This window comes from Rissa tridactyla, chromosome 8, assembly GCF_028500815.1.
Source record: "Rissa tridactyla isolate bRisTri1 chromosome 8, bRisTri1.patW.cur.20221130, whole genome shotgun sequence".
NCBI lineage: Eukaryota > Metazoa > Chordata > Aves > Charadriiformes > Laridae > Rissa > Rissa tridactyla.
The window spans coordinates 7,344,349-7,363,782 of NC_071473.1; the positions used below are offsets into that span (position 1 = coordinate 7,344,349).

Genomic DNA, 19,434 nt, shown 5'->3' on the forward strand with positions numbered 1-19,434 from the left:
AAAGAGCTACTGTTTCCCTCAAAAGAAAAAAAAAAAATAAATAGGAGCATATAGGAATTATAAGTATAGCAGTGAATGAAGAGGGATTTCATAAGGGCAGGGGGACCGGGTATGATGCAGAGGTCCGAAGCCTTGCACACACGTCTGATCTCGACGCAGACTGAGCTACAGACTGCCTTTGCTCCATTTTTCCTTTCCAACATTTTCCACACCCTCCTGCCAAGAAAACTCCGAGAGCTGCCTGCCATGTCTGGCAAACGCTTCCTACTGCAGAGTCCTCCCCGTTAGCACACGCGTGCACACACACACATGGAGGGACCCACACCAGGGCTGGCTGCTGCTGCACGGCTCAGAGATGCAGAGAGACGTCCACAAAGCTCTATCCTCGCTCCTCAACAAGGGGCTGAGACTCCTGGAAAGGAGAGACTCGGGGAGAGTGAAGAGTGACTGGAGTTTATTAGGCTTTTTGGGTCCTTCATAGGAGGCCCAGCTCCCCAGCCCCTACAGGATTTGGAAGCCTTCTAAGATAGAGGGATCATGCTGAGGTTTACAGCAGATGAACTGAAGAGGGAAGGCAACACACTACGAGCGAGATAACCCTTACTTGCACATGCTCAGGCCTGGGTTGTAAATGCAGAAAGGGGTTTGTACCTGTGACCAGTCTTCTGATATATCATACAAAGGCAGATCTCCTGGCCTCAGATGTCTGAGCATGGATTTCATCTATTTTTATTACATTCAGAATCATCAAATATTATGGCATTTTTGTGAAGCTACCTGGAGTCACAGCTCCTACATTCAGCATAATTTGTGGAAATAAAACTTTGCATCTGAGGTGTCTTGAGTGTTTGGGTTTTTTGTTAATTTCCTGCTGTGTGAAATAGAAGAAGCAATAAAATCAAATCCTTGGAAACAAATGACAATTGTTTAATGGATTAAAAAAAACCCAACACCTTCGTAGCCAGCTTGTGCCACAGCTACTACACATGACTGCTTACACAGGTAGAAGAACAGGCTCCAAGTCCGGACTTCCTCACTTTTATGGGTTTAAATTGGATCCCACTAGGTGTTTAAGGCCATTGTTAAACTGCTAACGCATTCTGTAGCATGACTAACACCAACTGAGTTATTTTTCATTCTCATTTGGCTTTTTTTGGCTCCATCTGCTTGCCATTGCCGACAAGAGAGCTAAACAGAGCAGCTGAGTAACAGGTGAGTGATAAACAGTGTGCTGGACGTGTGCAGAGCAGGGATAAGAGTTCACTGGCAAATCTGTGATTGCAGAGACGTAGGGACAAGCTGCTGTTTCCTGACTCAGTGCGCAAAAGCAATGTGCAAATACGACTTTCTCTCAGATGTGTCAGGGTAAGACAGGGCAGAAGGAAAACCACAAAGAGCTACAAGTCACTACTGCAGAAGTTAAAGGAGGGAGGTGACTCTCCCCACAAGACTGCCTTCAGCCTTCAGCAAAGAGCTGCAGGACCTCTCCTGACTCAGCCGGGCTCTTCTGCATTTGTACCAATGCTTTTGAAAGCAGTATTTTGCCCTGTGCTTCTAAGAGGTTGGGGATTTTCTTTCCCCTATTTTTTTTTTTTTCTGAAAAGTGACCAGCAGACCCTGGCCAGAATCTGGCAGCAGGGAGAGAGACAGGCCCAGGAAGCAGGCAGCAGGCAGTGGTTTATGAAACACCCTGTGGAACCAACACTTTCCCCTACCAGGAAAAATCTTTCGCAACTGAATGTCTGTGAACGATGGATTCGGATGATTTCTGACATCTCCCTCCATGACCTCTCACCCCCCTCGCCAGTCTGTGGCTTCATCTTAATGGAGGAGGCAAACTGGGTTGGGAACATCACTAATGGCATGGAGAGAAATGGGAGAGACTTCCCAAGAAATGCAACCACAGAACCAGTTCCAGGAGCCCCTCCCTGCACAACAGCAGCTCCCAGACGATCCTGGAAACAGTCAGTATGCTCATCCTACCTAGGATCTTAAAAGTCTCAAAAAAAACCATGCAAGAAACTGTCAATAAATTAAATCCATACTTTTCTTGTAATAACCTACATTTCTTGATGCGAGAACAGCCCCAACCCTACAACTGCTGCCTTAGAAGTGGGGAATCTAACTACAGCAAGATTTCCCCATCTAATGGCATCTGTATTCTTAGACAAATCTTCCTTAGTTCAACATACCATCAAGCACACTTTAAAAAGCTCCCTCTGCTCTCCCATTAACTATGCTGTCTAATGGGATTCCACATGGGGAGTCCTGGTAACTTACAGTGAGCAATTAGGGGGTGTAGTTTCAAATTGGAAACAATCAGCTACACAAGCAATCCGTCCGCATCTGTGTGCAGACACCCCAGGGGCTGGCACGAGCCGTTAGACTTGGCATTCAAAGGCTCACAAGCTCTACCAGCACAGGAAAACTCTGAATCTGCTCTCCCACCTATGTACTCCTGGTGTGGGTTTACACTACTCTGCTGAACAACACTGTGATCTTCTTTGCTATGAGACAGGTCAGAAACAGGCTCCAAGTCATGATTTTTCACCGATGTCCAGAGAAAGCATGAGAAACTATCAGTAAGGTATCTCTGTTGAACATGTGGAGAAGGTGAGGCTGTAAGAACAGAAGAGACCTCTGAAATCAAAGAGAGAGCTGGAGCAACTTGCCCTTCCCATTTAAATACTTCCCAGTACTTGAATTTGGTGCTACCCACTAAACACATTTGAACCATCAGGTCCCAATCACAGTAACACCTCTTGGGCCCAGTCAGCACTCCTGAGGAAGAAAGTAATCTGTCACAGTCAGGCACATCACATCCCCAACTCTGCAACCACCCTGTAACCACCATCCCCAACTCTACAACCACTCTTTTCTCTCAGAAAGAGACAAAAGCCAGAAGCTCAGGGATAACATTTCCCAAGGTCTGAGTGGTGTTTTGGAGGTGAATCAGGGCTGGGATGGAGAGGAAGGCAGACTCAGATTTCCTGGATCGAAGGCTAGCTCCATCTGGCACAGTGTTCGGTTCAGCTTTGGGCTACCTACAGATTAAATATTTACCTCTAAACAGCAGAAATGTTGTACAATCCATCTGATCACATGATAAATCCTCTAAAAATGACTCTTTAGCCACCTCAAAGCCTGGATCAACCTCTCTTGAATCCTAACCAACTCCTGTATCTGGTCCCATGGTACGTGGCTCTAGATGACGTGCTTTTAGCTCAAAAAGGGAATTAGAAGATACACTCAGCCGCACCATAAAAGAAGTGGTGGGTTCCCTAAAGCTGTCTCTTGGAATCATGACATTAAATTATAATCTCTACTTTTGTCCTTCCCTTTATTTTGCTGATGCCTCCAAATGTCTCCAACGTGGGAACTTCACGCTCAAAACCCAGAAGGCAACAACATTTGGCCTTTTTTGGTTTATTTTTAATCTTAAGATTTATGAGAGGTAGCTGACTCATGTTTTGGCTGGCAGGGCTGGACTCTTGTAAGTAATTGCATCCTCGCTATTCTGTTAATTAAGTTTTCCCACTTCTGTTTGAGTTGTTGATGATGCCACTGAATGATGCAAGGAAAATACAGATCTTTGCCTTGCATCTCAGGCAGGTGAAAGGCCAGGCACTTCCTTCTTCAGTCTCTGGCCCAGGCATCCAAAGAGAAAGGTATAGATATATCAAATTTCCCAGCACTACTCAGCTCTATCAGATCATTCAAGCATCTCCTGCCACAGGGGAGCTCCACCCTCAGCAAAAGGCAAGAAATCCTACACACACCAGGGCTACTGTGACTTGTTAAGTATGGTTTTGCTTCACATACCCCGATTTCCTTTCCAGCAATGCACTAGAAAAAAATTACTGAGGAGAGAGTTTGTAGCTAAGGAATTCAGTGAATGATTAACTCCATCCTACCTATTAACCATTGCTCTCCATTCCCTCATGCCTCGCAGAAACCCAAGTTCCGGGTAGCAAAGCCATGCCAAAATCTGATACCTCATTGGTTTTGCTTGCAGAGTCGTCAGGTGATGCAGATGGTTCTAGCTTTGAGTCAAAACCCATTAAGTGCAGTAATGATTAATCCAGAACCCCGGCACAAATTCATGATGAAATGTTGTTCCTCTTGTCACACCAAATTTATATAAATGAGTCCTATTTCCTGGAGGTGACCATGGAGGAAAGGTCTCTACACAGGCCTGCAGAGGCAGGACCTTCATGCACACCTGGAGCAGGGGCTCGTGCAAGGACAGCTCTTTACAAGGCAGCAATGACTAGATGTTGCTGACCCCACTCTGAAATGAACCACATCTAAGCCACGCTGTGCTGCCTTTGGGACTAGGACAAGACAACGAATGCAGCTCGGCCAGTCTGAAGATGCTTCAGACCAGTGGCAGCTGGATGCACGTGCACCCCCAGCAAGTCATCTCACACTGCAAGATCATCATGTCAGATTGGCCCCGTGTGCACATGCAAGCCCACGTGTTTATCACACTCAGCTGCACCTCAGAAGACTGGGAGGGCTCAGTGCCGGGCTCGGACACAAACTCGCTGTATGACCTCAGGCAACTCCCTTACTCTCTATGAGCATAAAGCTTTTACAGCCTTACCCAGCCGAAAAACAGGAAGACTTCCTTTTTCTTTTGCCTTGTCTATTTTTATTGCAAGATCTTGATGATAAGGTCTGTTATGCAGTATGCTTGTGTACAGTACCAGCACTACAAGGTCCCAATCCTGCCCAGGGCTCACAGCACAACACATGTAAAAAACAATTCCTAGAGCTTTGGGTCTTTTTTGCAAACCCACGCATACCATGGTACCACGCAACAGAAATACAACCGAATATCCGCATTTTGAATTAGGATTTCTGGTACCTTTACATACAAAAAGATGCCAGCGCTACTGATACGTCAGGAATTTACTCCCCAGCTGCTTCTTCATCACCCAAGGACTAGCAGTAGGCAAGCGGCCTGAAAGCTCTGCTCTCCTGTCAGGACAGAAAGTCTTTTGGTCCAACATTAAAAGTGCAGAATTTCTTCCCACTAGAGGACTGTACAATTTCACAGGCATCTGCTGAAAGCCACTTACCACCATGGCCTGTCACCAAAGTCCCTAGCATGGAGAGCAACACGTGAGTAAATGGCTCTTGCACTCCCATTGCCATGCCTGGGTTTCATCAATTAGTGATGCTGAGCCACCCCTGCAACCACAACAGGTGTCTGCTTAGACTGTTCAACACCAGGACCCTCACAGCACACACTCGGGGCAGGGAGACACCAGCTAAAACTGTATATGGAGACTCAAAATATGTGGATACCCAGTATCCCAAGACCCAGAAACCTGTCCTTGCAGTATGAGCACCAGAGTATTTCATGGCCTCCACAAACTGATGGCCAAGTGGGATTTAAGAGCAGCCCTTCCTCGGCACAACATGGTGCATCTGAAAGAGTAGGTGGGAAGGATTAAAACACTCCTCTGCAGAAGCCAGAACCTCATGCTGCAACAGCAAGACTCTCATGCTCTAATTCAGCAATATAAACCTGACGGCACTGTTCTCATGGTCACACCAGGCACGCACACTTGCCTCTGTGCTGATCCTCTGCCACCCATACTACTGTGACTATAAACTCTTATTTTCCCTATAGATGTCCAACGATGGTTTTGCTACTGCCAGACAGCTCGTGAGCCGGCAAGAATTAGGACCCCAAGAAGTTAAAAGAAACAAGTGTAAAAGTTGAGTTGCAGCCAGAAGGAGAATTGGGACCCATCCCTGCCACAGTCCTGTGTCTCATCCCAACAGTAAGTTCAAGCTCCTGCTGCGGGCTTTTTTGCTCTAGATTCAATAAAAAAAAAAAATGCTGCTGCTGAAATGTGTTTTGTATTGTAAAAGATAGAATCCCTCCCTCTGGAAGGCCGTGCTCCAGGCTGCGGTGGCAGCAGCGCAGCGGAGACATGGCTCTTCGTGCCCTGCACTGAGTTTGATTAGGCAGAGGATCAAGACATCCTCAAACTCCCAGTCGGAATACCGAAACGCACCCCCTAAGGAGGAGGAAAGGGCCAGTCTCCTCTCCCCCTAATCAGCCATCATTAAACAAACATCTAACAGCGGGGATCTTGTAGTATGCGCTACAGCCAAGAGCTACCGACTGCCTGATGCTGAAGCCGCACGGCGGCGGTGTCAGCAGGTCCAACTCCGCAGCCCCGAGGCAGGGCAGGGGGCTCAGCCCGGCCTGGGACACAGAATCACAGAATCATAGAATCATCTAGGTTGGAAGGGACCTTTAAGATCATCAGCTCCAGCCGTTAACCTAACACTGACAAAACCACCACTAAACCATGTCCCTCAGCACCATGTCTCCCCATCTTTTAAACACCTCCAGGGATGGCGACTCCACCACTTCCCTGGGCGGCCTGTTCCAACATTCGATAACCTTTTCTGTGAAGAATTTTTTCCTAATACCTATCTTAAACCTTCCCTGGTGCAATCTGGGGCCATTTCCTCTTGTCTTATCACTTGTTACTTGGGAGAAGACCCTTTCAGGTAGCTGTAGAGAGCGATAAGGTCTCCCCTCAGCCTCCTTTTCTCCTGAACAACCCCAGTTCCCTCAGACGCTCCTCATAAGATTTGTTCTCTAGACCCCTCACCAGCTTTATTGCGCTCCAGCACCTCAATGTTTTTCTTGTACCAATGGGCCCAAAACCGAACACAGTATTCAAGGTGTGGCTCACCAGTGCTGAGTACAGGGGGTCTCACAGAGACTGCCCATCTGCTGCCGTGCGCCATGACAGCCCCCTGCCACAGCGACTGCAACAGGCTGCCTGCTGCAGGCCTGCTGGGTGAAGGCAGCCAGGAGGGCTGCCTGGGGCTGAGAAAGAGTCGGATTGCTAACACCACACAGACCTGCCTGCCAGATCCCCTGAGCTGTGGGCTGGCTGACCTCGGGGGGGAGCGGGGGGAAATGGCACTGGAGAGCAAAAGCTGCCCCAAAGCTGAAGTAATATGGCAGCTGGTGAGATTAAAATGGCACCTGGCTGAGGTAAAGTGGCACCTGGTTGAAGTAAAATGGCGCCCGGCTGATGTAAACTGGTTCCTAGCTGAAGTAGGATGCTTTTGGGAGAAAGACTGCAGGTGCTGGCAGCATTGGAGAGCCGCCCTGCTGAGGGGAGTAAGACCCACAAGCATGGCCACAGGCCTGCAGTGGGGAACCAGCCTGTCCCAGCAGCACGGCTCAGGCCTTGCACATCCATCTCTGTACCTGCAGCCTGGGGCTACACCATTCCTTTCCCCAGGCTGCTCCTGGTGAGGAAAATGTTCCCAGTCCCCTGTCCTTCTGCCCTGAGGAGCCCACAGGGAGCTGCCACGTTTCTCTAAGGAGCTGAGCCCCTGGGCAGAGTCAGCGCTGACCCCCCATTTGGGGCTGGCATGTCTCTGTTTGGGAAACTGATGGCACTGCCTTGAAACAAAAAATAAAGATGGGCAGAAAACAAAGCTTCTCTTTTTTTAGATGCGTTAAAAGAAAAACGAATGGTTCTCCAACTACGATAGCGCAGTGAGATCCTGCTGGCTCCAGTACCTGCCACATGTTACGTACCAGTGAAGCACAAGGTTGTGTGTTTAGTTTGAAGGATGATGGCAAGAAGAGGTTGAAGCAAAAGCAGGGGCAGGAAGGCAGGACTAGGGTTACCAATAAGCTTGTCAAAACAAGTACGCATGTGTGTTTTGCTGCCCTGCCATTTACCTTGCACAGAGTGGAGATTCAGCTTCCGGAGAGTTGGTATAGGATAATGTTTTGCTGCCTTCTCACGAGGATGGCATGGCACCAAGCAAGTAGGAATTAGAAATCCAGGGCATTTATCCAGCAGCCAAGCGTTTAAGCCCTCCACAAGCATTTAATTCCCATAAATAACCACTACAATGCTCCCGTGAGGCAAGGAAGCTCAGCCAGGAGAGACTGAGTGCAGATGAATCAAGGACAGCCCAGCCCACACAACCAGGGTCGGAACTAAAAACAAAACCAAGAAGTCCGGCTTTCCCCTCTGTGTTCCAGCTGTTAGACAACACTGCCCCCAGTAGCTCGGCATTCTTCCCAAACGAAGGTATGCACTTCAATTCCCTGATTGCGGAGGGGAGAAGGACAGAGGGGGAAGCAAATCCTGGCCTTAAGCACACTGCACACAGCCTCCATGGCTGCTGCAGAATTTAACAACTTCCAGGAACTGCATGGAAAGCCAATAAACACAACGCTGGCTCCACTGCCATCTCCCCTCTCTATGGCAATGAACAGGAGTTGTGGACAGTGTGCACAGGGAGAAAAAGGCACTCCATGCTGCTGACAGACCATCGACCTGCAAGAGGAGAGGATCTGGAGTAGGGCTGCATGCCCTCAAAAGATCCAGGGCTCTCCAATGACTTATGAAACGTCTTTCCCAAGCAGCTAGAGAGTGCATCAACTTCAGGGGAAGCTTTAGCATTCTGTGGGAGCGGGGGTGTTAGGGATTAATTTCCAAACATAGTCTTTTCTCCCAGTTCTCTCTGAAGTTATGCGATCAAGCTACAGACTTGGATGTGTCACAGCTAATCCACAGGAAGACAGAATGCAGCAGCGGGCTTTGCTGGCTTGTTTTAGAGATCTGATGGCTAGCTGTAATTAACCCTTTAAATGCTGCAAATTCTAAACTATGCCAGAGAGTAATACTTCAGTCTGACTGGCTGCATAACACGGGTCACTACACTCAGCACAAGGTAATGCAACTTAAATTGGTGGCTGTATCAGATGCAATCAATGCATGTAATCAGAAACTAATTTGTCCAAGGACAGTGACATTGCTACCTTGACAGTTCACTCTCCTGCAAGCACTGGAAAGGTAGAAAGCTTTTCAAGAAATGGCTAATTGCTAGATGCAATGAGTGACAACAGGGCAGCAGTGAGGGCCAAGGGTCTCAGAGTTCAGGGTCCGGCTGTTGGACTACTGAAGTTATTTTGTATTGTATGAAACAGAATCAAGAACCAGTGATGCTCCTGGCACTCCCTCCAAAAAATGGGGTGTGTCTTCTCTCTAAATTAAAACTTGGGAATTGTGTTGTGTCAGTCTCGCAGAGCCTCGAGTACCACCCAGACAGCTTAAGCTTTGTTTCCATGGTGCTGTCCTACTATGTGCTATGCCCTACAACCGCTTTACTGCACACAGGGGCAGCAGGTTTTTTTTCTTTTCTTAAGTAAAGCCATTACTTACTGCCGCTATGAACCCAAGCCACCACATATATTAGCTACAGCGAATTTTCTTAATGCAACTGAAAGACTAACATAGTCTAACCCTTGGCCTCTTCTAGCTTTTGTCTTACCACCTCAGTTTTGTCTACACTAATTTTTTAAGACTTCTGATGCAAACTTTGCACTGATCCATGCAATCAGGGGCTGCAAATCTAGGCAGAGTTCAGTTCATAAAGCCAGTGACTTCATGTTTTCCCTCTGTAGGAGTAAAATAACGTTCCCACACTCTGATAGAAACCTTTGATCTGCACAGATTTAATTCATTACTTATGAATCTCTGGCCAACATCACTTTGTTCATTTCAGTGGCTCTCTACTTGCAGTTGCCTCCTCTTTCCGGGAAGACAGGGAACCTTTTTTTTACCATGTAGTGAAGTAGCTGAGAAGGGATCCTGACTAATGGCTTCACCAACTTGTTGCTTATCTAACAGTCCCTTTCTAAAAAATCACCCAGGTAGCAATAATGAGCCGCCCTCTGCAACTGCTTTACAGAGGGTTGGTCAGGAGCCAAGATATTTTCCAATGGAAACTCTTCTCCCAGGGAATCACCCTGCATCGTATTTCAGATGAGTGCTTTGTTTTACTTTAGGAAATGGGAGAAGATTTCTTTTTAATTGTGCTATGCTTCAGTGCAAGGGCTGTTTTCATGAAACAAATCAACTGAGGAATCACTATATGGTCTGCTGGAATCATTTATGAGATCGGAATGGCAGCAGCTCTAACACCTCAAAGGCAAGTGCCCATATTCCAAGCTTACGCTTTTGCAGGATTGTTTGGACCACCTGCAGGTCTTGGGTAAGAGCTGTCTCTTTGCTGTGTCTGCATTGTGCCTGAGCTATGAGACCCCAGAGGTGGTACAGCAATACAAAATATTAAAGGTGCCAGTTGATTGCTCTTTCCATATCCAAACTCCTCCTTTTGAAAACTCAGTCTTTCCAGAAGGCTTTCCAATCCTTTTCATCTGGGGAGGGGTGAAACACAACTCCCTGCCGAGGGCCAGCTCCACACTCCAGGCAGTACACAATGCTGTCTGCACAGACCCCAGCAGAGCACAGACCCTTTCACAAGGTCTCCACAATGCTCCTGTGCAAGCATCTGTCTGTGGGTGACAAGGCAAGACACTCTCCCAAAAACCCTGTCGCACTCCTCTTTCTGAGGAAGAAAGCTTAAACAGAGGTGTCTGAGGCAGTAAAAAAGTGGCTAAGTGGAGGGAATGTGGCTGCAACGCTTTTCTCAGAGACTGTCTACTCTGCATCTCATTGCGGTTTCCAACTGTTCCCTCAGCTCTCTAAGCCCCAGGAGAGGAAACGCAGCACACACTCTGCACTGGGAGCACGCGTCACAGGATGGGGACCACGATTATTATTCTTATCACCCCGCAGACTGCCTGGCACTGGCTGAAGAGTGTGGCTCAGACGGTACTCTCTGCTCGCAAACAGCTCCGCAGCCTCTGCATGTGAAAGCCATTAAGCAAGAGCACAGAAGCAACCCATGAGGCAAAACCCATGAACATTTCCATACTGACAGCGCCGATCCCCACTGCCAGCAAGACGCCAGGGGTGCACTGGGCTGCACACAGGTGCTGACGAGGAGCCATGTGCTTCCCCTCGCAGTTAACACTTGTGTGGCCAGCTCTCCTGACAGCTCCACTGACAGCACGCACACACGGGAGAGCTGAAGGGCCTCCCCTGTGCACAGTCCAGGGCCTGTGTGCCAGCACTGATGTCCTGCTCTTGGAAATGTGGCATATGGGAGCATCGGCAGTGGAGACAGGAACTGAAACATCTGTTTTTTCCGAGCCACACTTGGAAAGGCTAAGCCGTATTCCACCCCTGAAACACAACCAGCCCAGCTGTGAGGCAAACAGATGAACAGAGAAGTACAAAAATAGCCACTTCTGTAGTGCTCTTTCAAGCGACGCGAGGTTGCCCTACCAAAATAAATACACAAAAAGGAACAATCTTGGGTTTTATTCAGCTGTGAGCGGGACCCATGTGCTCACATCACTGCAGCACAGTAAAAGGATGCATCCCCTCACCTGTTCACAGCATATTCCTGCCACCCGCCAGCTAACCACCTTGGCTCTGTTTGCAGGGCAGCAAGAATCACACGCAGCTTCCACACACGGCCCCTGATGGGACTAGACACAGATCCTTTCACCAACCTGACGGAAAACAAAATCTGCAGGCTTCAGGCTGGACTCACTCCACCCCCTTCCCGAGGCGTGGCTTTGAGAGAGAAACTAACAACTTTGGCCAACACAATTGGTCTGGGCTCTGCTTTCCCAGGCTTAGCTGTTCCTCGGGTTCCTCCCTCAGGAGGACTCAACCCACACCCTAGATCCTCTTTTTAGAGAGCCACTCCCACCTCTCCCTGACGATGAAGCACGATGAAGCATTTGCTGTAGCAGAACCTATTTAACCCGTTCCCAGCAGGACCTCTGTCCCCTGACCCAGCAGGGAAAGGGGTTTACAGAATCCCGTATCAGGGAGAGGAAGGAGAGGCTTCACTGCCTGTCTCAACCAATGCTGCAGGGACAACTGCTCTTTTGCTTCTGGACCTGCGTAAGTCCTCCTCCCTGCTAGAGGAGCCCAGAGCAGCCCAGATCCTGCGGGAGCCAGGGCCGAGGTCCTGCCAGGGGATGTTGCAATGGAGTTGTGAAGAGGCCATTGCTGGGGATCTGCAAGTACCATTAGTGATGTCTGCCCAAGGAGGTGGGCACAGGCTCCAGCCAGGGCTACAAACTCCACCCTGGAAATCTGAGTTTCAAACCAGTGATTAGACCTCATGACTTCATCACAAACATGCAAAACATTATTGCACAGAGCCAAATGTGTTTCTTGATACAAGGAGCTGTCTGTATAGGCGGGCAGAATACAAGTTGCCCAGGTGTCACTAGAACAAAAAAGAGGCATGGTATGGTGTCCAGGTACAATTTCAAATGAATAGGAACAGGCTGGCTGAGTGTCCTGGCTTGGATCCAGAATTCATGTCACTACAGATCATCCCGCAGGCTCGTCAAAAGCGAGAGCTGCTGCAGACTGTGTCTGCAGTCAGAGTGAGTACAGCCTTCTCCTGGTGATGCTCAAGAGCATATGCCAGCACGACTGCAGCAGGAAGAGTCTCATCGCCTCTCAACACCGCGCTGTCTGTGGGGAGCCCCTAGACCCCAGACTGGAGGTAAAGCAGGGCCACAGGGTTAAGGCACATGCACCGCGACCGAAAAATGCCAGAGGTGGGAGATTCATTACCACAAAGTAAACATGATCATTTCCTTCCATCAAGTACTGTTACCAAACCAGCGTATCACACTATCTTAACAAGGATTGCTAATTAAATTAAAAATTATGCTGGGTTAAACATAATAACACAAGACCGTATGCCACATCTGAAGCTCTCCGATCTCAGCTTATTGAAGTTTTTACTAGGTCTGATGCCAGGAAGCCAAAGAGATGTACTCATTCCTAACCTGAGAGGAACTATTTTTACTGTTAGACCGTCAGAAACAGCTGACAGACAAATATTACACTTTGTTTTGATTGTCTCTGTTTAAATCCAGTGGTAGCACATCATCAAAATGGATGCAATCTTTTGACGGAAAGGGAGGAGCTGGAAAGTGAGGACAGAATCTTTTTACTGGTCACAGATCCCATAATATACTGCAAATGCTACAGATGGTCAACTTGCACGTTGTTGATGCTCCTCCTGATGATAGCTACCCTTTGAAAAAATAGGAATGGCTGTAATCACATGGTTTTGCTCTTTGTGCCCTTTGCAAAGCAAAAACTATCGTTATATTTCAATTTGACATTTTTAGTTTTGGCAAACGGAGATGCCAACTTAGCTTCAGTGTCTGAGTAAACAACAGTCCTTCGATACAAAAAACAAGCTAATTCTCTACTGCAAAGGCAGGTTAAGAAATAAGGGCTGGGGAGGTCTGATTTGATGCCCTCATCCTCCTGTTGGGACAGGCAGCGACCTTCAGCAGAGCACGTTCCATGTAGGTGGCAGAAGCTACAAGGGGAGTGTGGTCAGTAGCACTGCAGCCCTGATGCGGGGTGAGAGAAGGCTGGGCTGATGTGGGGGCCAGAGAAAGCTGGGCTGATGTGGGGTGAGAGAAGAGTAGGCTGATATGGGGTGAGAAAAGGCTGGGCTGATGTGGGGCGAGAAAAGGCTGGGCTGATGTGGGGTAGCAGCCATTCCTCCGACCAGCAATAGCACCATTAAGTGCAGCCCACGAGCAGAGCTGCCAACTTTCCACTGTGGAAGAGACAGAACTTTTCCTTTGAGCCTGACAGCGACTGCTTAAATCGTGCTGTTGGCCATGGAGGGACTAATTCACAAGTGTCATGTCCTCCACACTCCCATGTCCCCCCCACTCCCCCATGCACTCTCCTCACGGTAAGAGCAAGCACCTCTGACTGTGCAGCTCCTGGCGCGCTCCACTCTGGCAGCGGAAAGCACTTTTTTGCTCCTGAGCTGTCCTTCTTCCCTCCCGCTTGCTTTCATACTCACTTATTACAACTTAGAGAAATGTTTGGGGACATATGGAGCAAATAAGATACAAGATGATACAAAATCGAGCTGAACTGCAACGATCAATCAAAGGGCAACAAAGCTTGAAGAAATGGAGAGAGGATGACGCAGAAACGCATTATGGAAACCACAGTGTGGAAACCGCGGCATGAGGAGATAAAACAAGGAATCCCGTTAAATGGCAAACAGGGAGAGAAGCACTAACAAACCAGATGAGTCTGTTTCACCCTACCTTCTCATTGAGTGATTTTCTTTTTAAAACCCCCTCTTGTGAGAGCAGAATGAAAGCAGCTGGGGGAAATGCCAGAGAGACCCGTCAGGGGCGTGCCAGCAGGAGAACAACAGGATCGAGCCCACACTTTCACTCCAACAGGGAAAAAGCCACAAGCAGAAAGACACCACCAGTAAAATTAAAATTTGCAGGAAACACTGGGAAAAATCAACGCAAATAGTACCTGGTAAAAAATACACCAGATGTCAAGGAATCCCAAAAGATGGGGTGAGCAGAGACACGATATTGCTTTCTCCTAACGTCTGACAAGGGTCAGGAGCAGGCATTCAGACAGCAGGTCTTCACTCTGCCCGATGGGGCTGCGAGATATTTAGCTACAGTTTCTCAATGTGTGGTTTTCTGACACTACCAGGGTTTGTAGGTTTGGCTGCACTGAATTGCAAACCACAAAATCTTTAAATGCTGGGCTGGTGTCAAGGAAGTGAGACACCTTGATGCTGCTCGGGATTATTTAATTGCAACATTTGCCACGGAGCAGGAACACCTTCAAAAGCCACCTCTTTTCTTACCTAGCAGGACATTTTTGTTAGGACATTTTTAAACACCACCCAAAAAGCCCCAAAGTTTTAATTTTAAAAAGGGTAAATTTCTCACTTGTGAGAACAGCACTCAAATTTCTCTGAAGCTTTAGGAAGGAGCACAATAAACAACCCAGACCACCTGCTCATGCCACTGCTGTAATGGCATTACGGTGACACTTCACTAACACCACAGACCATTATGCTCTGACAGAATAATGCAGAATTGCCTCCTTGTTTGGTGCTTAAACTATAGTTACAGTTTGCTTATGTGATTGGTCCCTTCCACAGGCTGAATGCATCTCATTTGCAAAATATTTATCTAGCACCTCATTTGGACCTTTTTCCCCTTCCAAAACTTCTTACAAAAGAGAAATACAGCCTTGTTTCCACTGGGGATATGGCTTCTTATAAAAATGACATTCCAGGCTGTTTAAGTTTTTTCTAGGAACAGAAGTAAAGCTATTTTGCCTTTGTGGACTGGACACTACTGTACAGACACTGCTCTGCTTGTGGTTTTACCTGAATTGGATTTTAGTTTAAATTGGATTTTTTTCCCCTCCGATAGCTTCTGAAGACGTTGAGCCTTGAAAAGGCTTTTACCGCATCACATAATACCAAAATCTACCAATCGTTGCCATCTCTTGAAATTTAAAATATCACAGACTGTAGGTTCCTGAATCATAAAATCTGTTTATTTTAAGAAGGTTTGCTTAGGTGAAGTCACCGGCTAGGCAGTGTAACCCCAGGGCTCACTGCCAAAGCCACAAAAAACCCCCGCTGGGTTTTAGATGAAAGTTATGACACCCAAATCTGCAGAGCTTCTGCTTCTGCAGGAGTGTGGTGATAGCAGAGCTCCTCTGATTTCAGCTTCTCCTTTTACCCCTCCACAAATAGTGTTCCACGTTAAAGATGGAAAAACAAGGGAGTTTAACTCTAGTCTTTTAAATTGAGATTCTAATCTCCACTTCTAAACTACCACGATACTAAAGCTGTGGCAGAAATAGTCAATATTTGCAAGGGGAAGTCAGAAAATCTTTTTTTCCAGTTGAGGAACGAAAGAAATGATACCAGCTCATGAAACAGCTAAGTCTCAAAGTAAATGCGAACAAAATCCGGTAGCTCTGAAAGCAGAGCACTTGAAAAGAGATCAGATCAGAGCATTTCTCACAGAGAAACTCAGAAGTGCAAATGCTGCCACTTGAAGCGTGCTGCTCTTGAAGTATAGGGGTTTTTTTATGTTGCGCACTGCAGATTATTTGGAAAAACAGACTTTGCTCTTGATTCCAGCCAGACTTTGCATTACACTTCAAGAACCTGACTCTGGCGATGGGAGGGGGCCAATATTCCCATTCGGTCTGCCTGGAGACTGCTTCCAGCTAGGTATGTAGCGTCTGCAAGCAGTGGAGCTTATTTCCTTAGTGATTCTTTGGATGGGGCATTTCTTCTGTACTCCTAGTAACAGCACTGCCGAAGTTGGCACGTATTTCTTCAAAGTTGCTATGTCTATAACATCGGATATGAGAGGAATTAATTTCCTAGGCCTTACTTCTACAGCTAGGGGTACGGTATCGCATTCGCTGAGCACAACTGCTAGCACACATGCCTGCCGCAGAATTAGGGAGCTTTGGCGCTAGTAATTTTCTGAACTTGGCCTTCTTAAAGGCTGGTTTTGTTCCAGATTAATTAAAAAAAGTTTTGTTGAGATATTAAAAAGAAGCTTTCCTCTAATGACAGAATAGACAGCAATCATTAAAAGCATTATTTACTTTATCTGTCAGCGTTCAATAAAGGGAACATGAAATGAATAGACAAAACCACTTGCATAACTTCACTGTGTCATGAGCCGGAGTCCCTCTCATCCCAACAGAAATTAATCTGTAAATCTTTCATGGTTATACTGACAACGTAAGTTCACATGCCTTCTTTCCCATCATCAGGAGGTCAAACAGGGCAGTAAACTTCTCCCCAAAGGAAATCCATGTGCCACGGCAGACCGCTTCAGCACATCTTATACCAGTCATCAGAATATTACCAGCACACACTTTTTCAGCTGAGTCGTGACTGTGCACAGAATATGATCTGCTGGCTGACAACGATGACTCTACAGTCTAAATTCCAAAGACAATCATCCCTCAGCGGAGCAAAGCTCTTCCCCTTACCACACTGCTCTCAACAGTGCTGTAAACAAACATTTCTCCATCGAAATCAGAGGAAGATGTCAGTAACACTATCCTGCCTTTTCAGTCCATTGGCTTTAGTAGATTTCCCCTTCCCACATTCCGGGCACTTTGTTTTGTTGACCTGCAAGAGCTTTATGTCCAACTCCAATTTGTCATCGCATAATAGGATCTAATCCAAAACGTTCTGGGAGCTTTTACAACTCAACGCCTCTAAACAACAATAATATAAACAGTCTCAAACACTTACTACCAAAATTAATAATCCTAGAAACACACTGTAATAACCCCAAATCCTTAAAAAGCCAAATGAAGGACTTATCATCACAGTCTTCAGGAGGCTGCTCTACAAATGACCAGCGAAGCGCTGGCACATTCCACCTCTGTCGCAACGGCACATTCAGTCTCCAGAGCTGTAGATCCCTGTGTCTAACTGACAACAGATAACGCAACATCAGAAACCCACTAATAAAAATCAGTTGTTCCCACTTAGGGACTTTCGGCAACAAACAATGGCTAGTTTGTTTGGAAAAGCCTAAACATATCTTGTAAGAAAACAGTTGGAAAACACCTTGTCTGCTGGATTTAGAGAAGTGCACGTATTTCCTAAGTTAGTCTAGACAGATTTTGCAGACCTACAATTTAATGTTTACTGTGGTCCTTCACAACTTCTGCAATATCTCTTCATCTATATTGACGTGGAAACTTAGTTAAGAGTATCCAAATAGGAAAGCGGACCCTTAACGTGTTGAAATACCAGTAGAAATTAGTTCATGTGAGGTTTTTCTACTGTGCCGGGCCCCACGTCATCTCTCCTACATGAATCACTCGATGCTTTTGTCTCCTCAAGAATAGAAAAGTTATTCCCTAAGGAAAACAAATTTAGGTTCAAAAATAAATTAAAAAAAAACAACACCACACTATTCCCCTAAATCTGTTTTTTTGCATCATACAGTAACTTTATTTAAGTGACTGAGCATACGGACCGTTCTAATGCATCTCCAAGAAACATAGCTTTCTGACTGATTTTCCCAAAACAACAAAATCAGGATCTGGACGCAAACAACACTGTCATCCCATCCTAGCACTTTTCATGGCGAAATCTTTCATTTGAACTTGTTACTTGAGTCTTTTGGATTTGCCGTTAACAGAACAGTATTTAACCCACATTCAGCTGCTCATTTCCTGACATCATTCTCCTCCTGCGATTTCCTCCAGAACCTCAGAAATTAAACCCTCGGCACAAAACCCCTCCGCGCAGCATTCCCCAGTCCTCTTTAACGACCCATGGGGAATGTTACGTTATCCTACAGTTTGCCCAACTGCCGGGCTGTGCTGGATCTCGCACCCCGGTGTATCCTACGTGCCCCGCGTGTAGCCAACTCTTGGCAAGACACGAGCAGCGTTAGGACGTGACCCGTTTGGGGCTGAATCCTGAAAACGCTGCTCCAGGTGCAGAGTCGAGCGCATCCCCAGGGCAGGGACTTTTGGGGGGCCATCAGCCCTGCCACGCTAGCCAAAGCCAGCGAGCCCGAGCAGTGCTGCCAGGCTGGGCCCGCACACTTCACCTACTGAAGCCATTGTCCCTTTTCTTTCTCTGGGGCCACTCCTGCCCGTCTCTGACCCCGCAGGCCGAAGGCAAACTTTCCGCGACGTCTCTCCATCTTTGTCCCTGCTGTCACGCGTCCCACCTCCACCACGGCCCGACGCGCAACGACGCTCAAGGAAACACTCGAGGACAAATTAAACTGCCGGGCAGCCGAGCTGCCAGCGCTCGCCCACGGCACAACCAGCCCGCCCGCCCCGGGCCGGCCGCGCCCCGCGGTACTCACAGCGCCGTGGCGGCGGGAGGGATGCCGGTCCCCGGGCGCTCCATCCCGCGGGCAGAGCAGTTGACGAGGCAGGCGGGGCCGGTGCAGTTACAATCGGCGGCGCAGGGCTGGCAGGCGGGGGCCGGGGGCGCCCGGGCCGCCGCCAGCCCCCCGCACAGCAGGGAGCAGAGCAGGCACCAGCCCGAGAGGGGCAGCCGCGCCGCGGGGACGCCATGTTTGCGCTGTGATCCAGTGTCTCCATTTCCAAAAGGCATCTCTCCCCTACGGGCATGGCATGGCCCCGGCCCGCCGCTCTCCCGGCCGGCCGGCCGGGCCCGGCCGCGCCCCGCCCCGCTACCGCCGCTCCGCTCCGCGCCCCTCCGCGCCCCCTCCGCGCCTCAGCGCCCGCCCGGCATGGCGGCCTCCCCGCGCTCCCCGCAGGGCTGGCGGTGCGCGCTGCTCGGCGGCGGCGCCCGGCCCGGCCCGGCCCGGCCCGCTGGGCTCCCGCTCGCCGCGCTGACAGCCCCGGCCCGGCGCCGCTCGGCTCTGCGCTCCGCCCGGGCCGCGGCCGCCGCCTCCCCCGCTCCGCCTCCCGCCCGGCGGAAACCCGGCGCCGCTCCAGCCCCGCCGCCCGCCCGGGCCGCCCCCGCCGCGCGGCCGCCCACCGGACGGCGGAGAGGGCCGGGGCGAGGGGAGCGATCCGCTCCCGGGCGCGGCGGCCGCCCCGGGGATCCCGGCTTCGCTCCTGGTCCGGGGCCGGCCCGCGGATCTCGGCCCCTGCTCGGCAATGGGGGATCAGGCGGATCCCGGGGGCAGCGGGACCTCGGGGG

At 48.8% G+C, this 19,434-nt stretch overlaps 1 protein-coding gene across 3 annotated transcripts in view; it reads right to left on the reverse strand.

Moving 5' to 3' along the window:
- PKD1 (polycystin 1, transient receptor potential channel interacting) overlaps positions 1–18,989 on the reverse strand; it is a 98,689-nt gene extending 79,700 nt beyond the window's left edge. For 2 of the 3 annotated variants that reach the window (XM_054210486.1, XM_054210485.1), the window contains exon 1: positions 18,626–18,988. In XM_054210486.1, the coding sequence (XP_054066461.1) occupies positions 18,626–18,879 (254 nt within the window). In that variant the 5' untranslated portion in view covers positions 18,880–18,988. Of the gene's footprint in view, positions 1–18,625 lie in introns of all 3 variants that reach the window. The other variant, XM_054210488.1, reaches the window with a different exon arrangement.
- Positions 18,990–19,434: the final 445 nt, after the last annotated feature.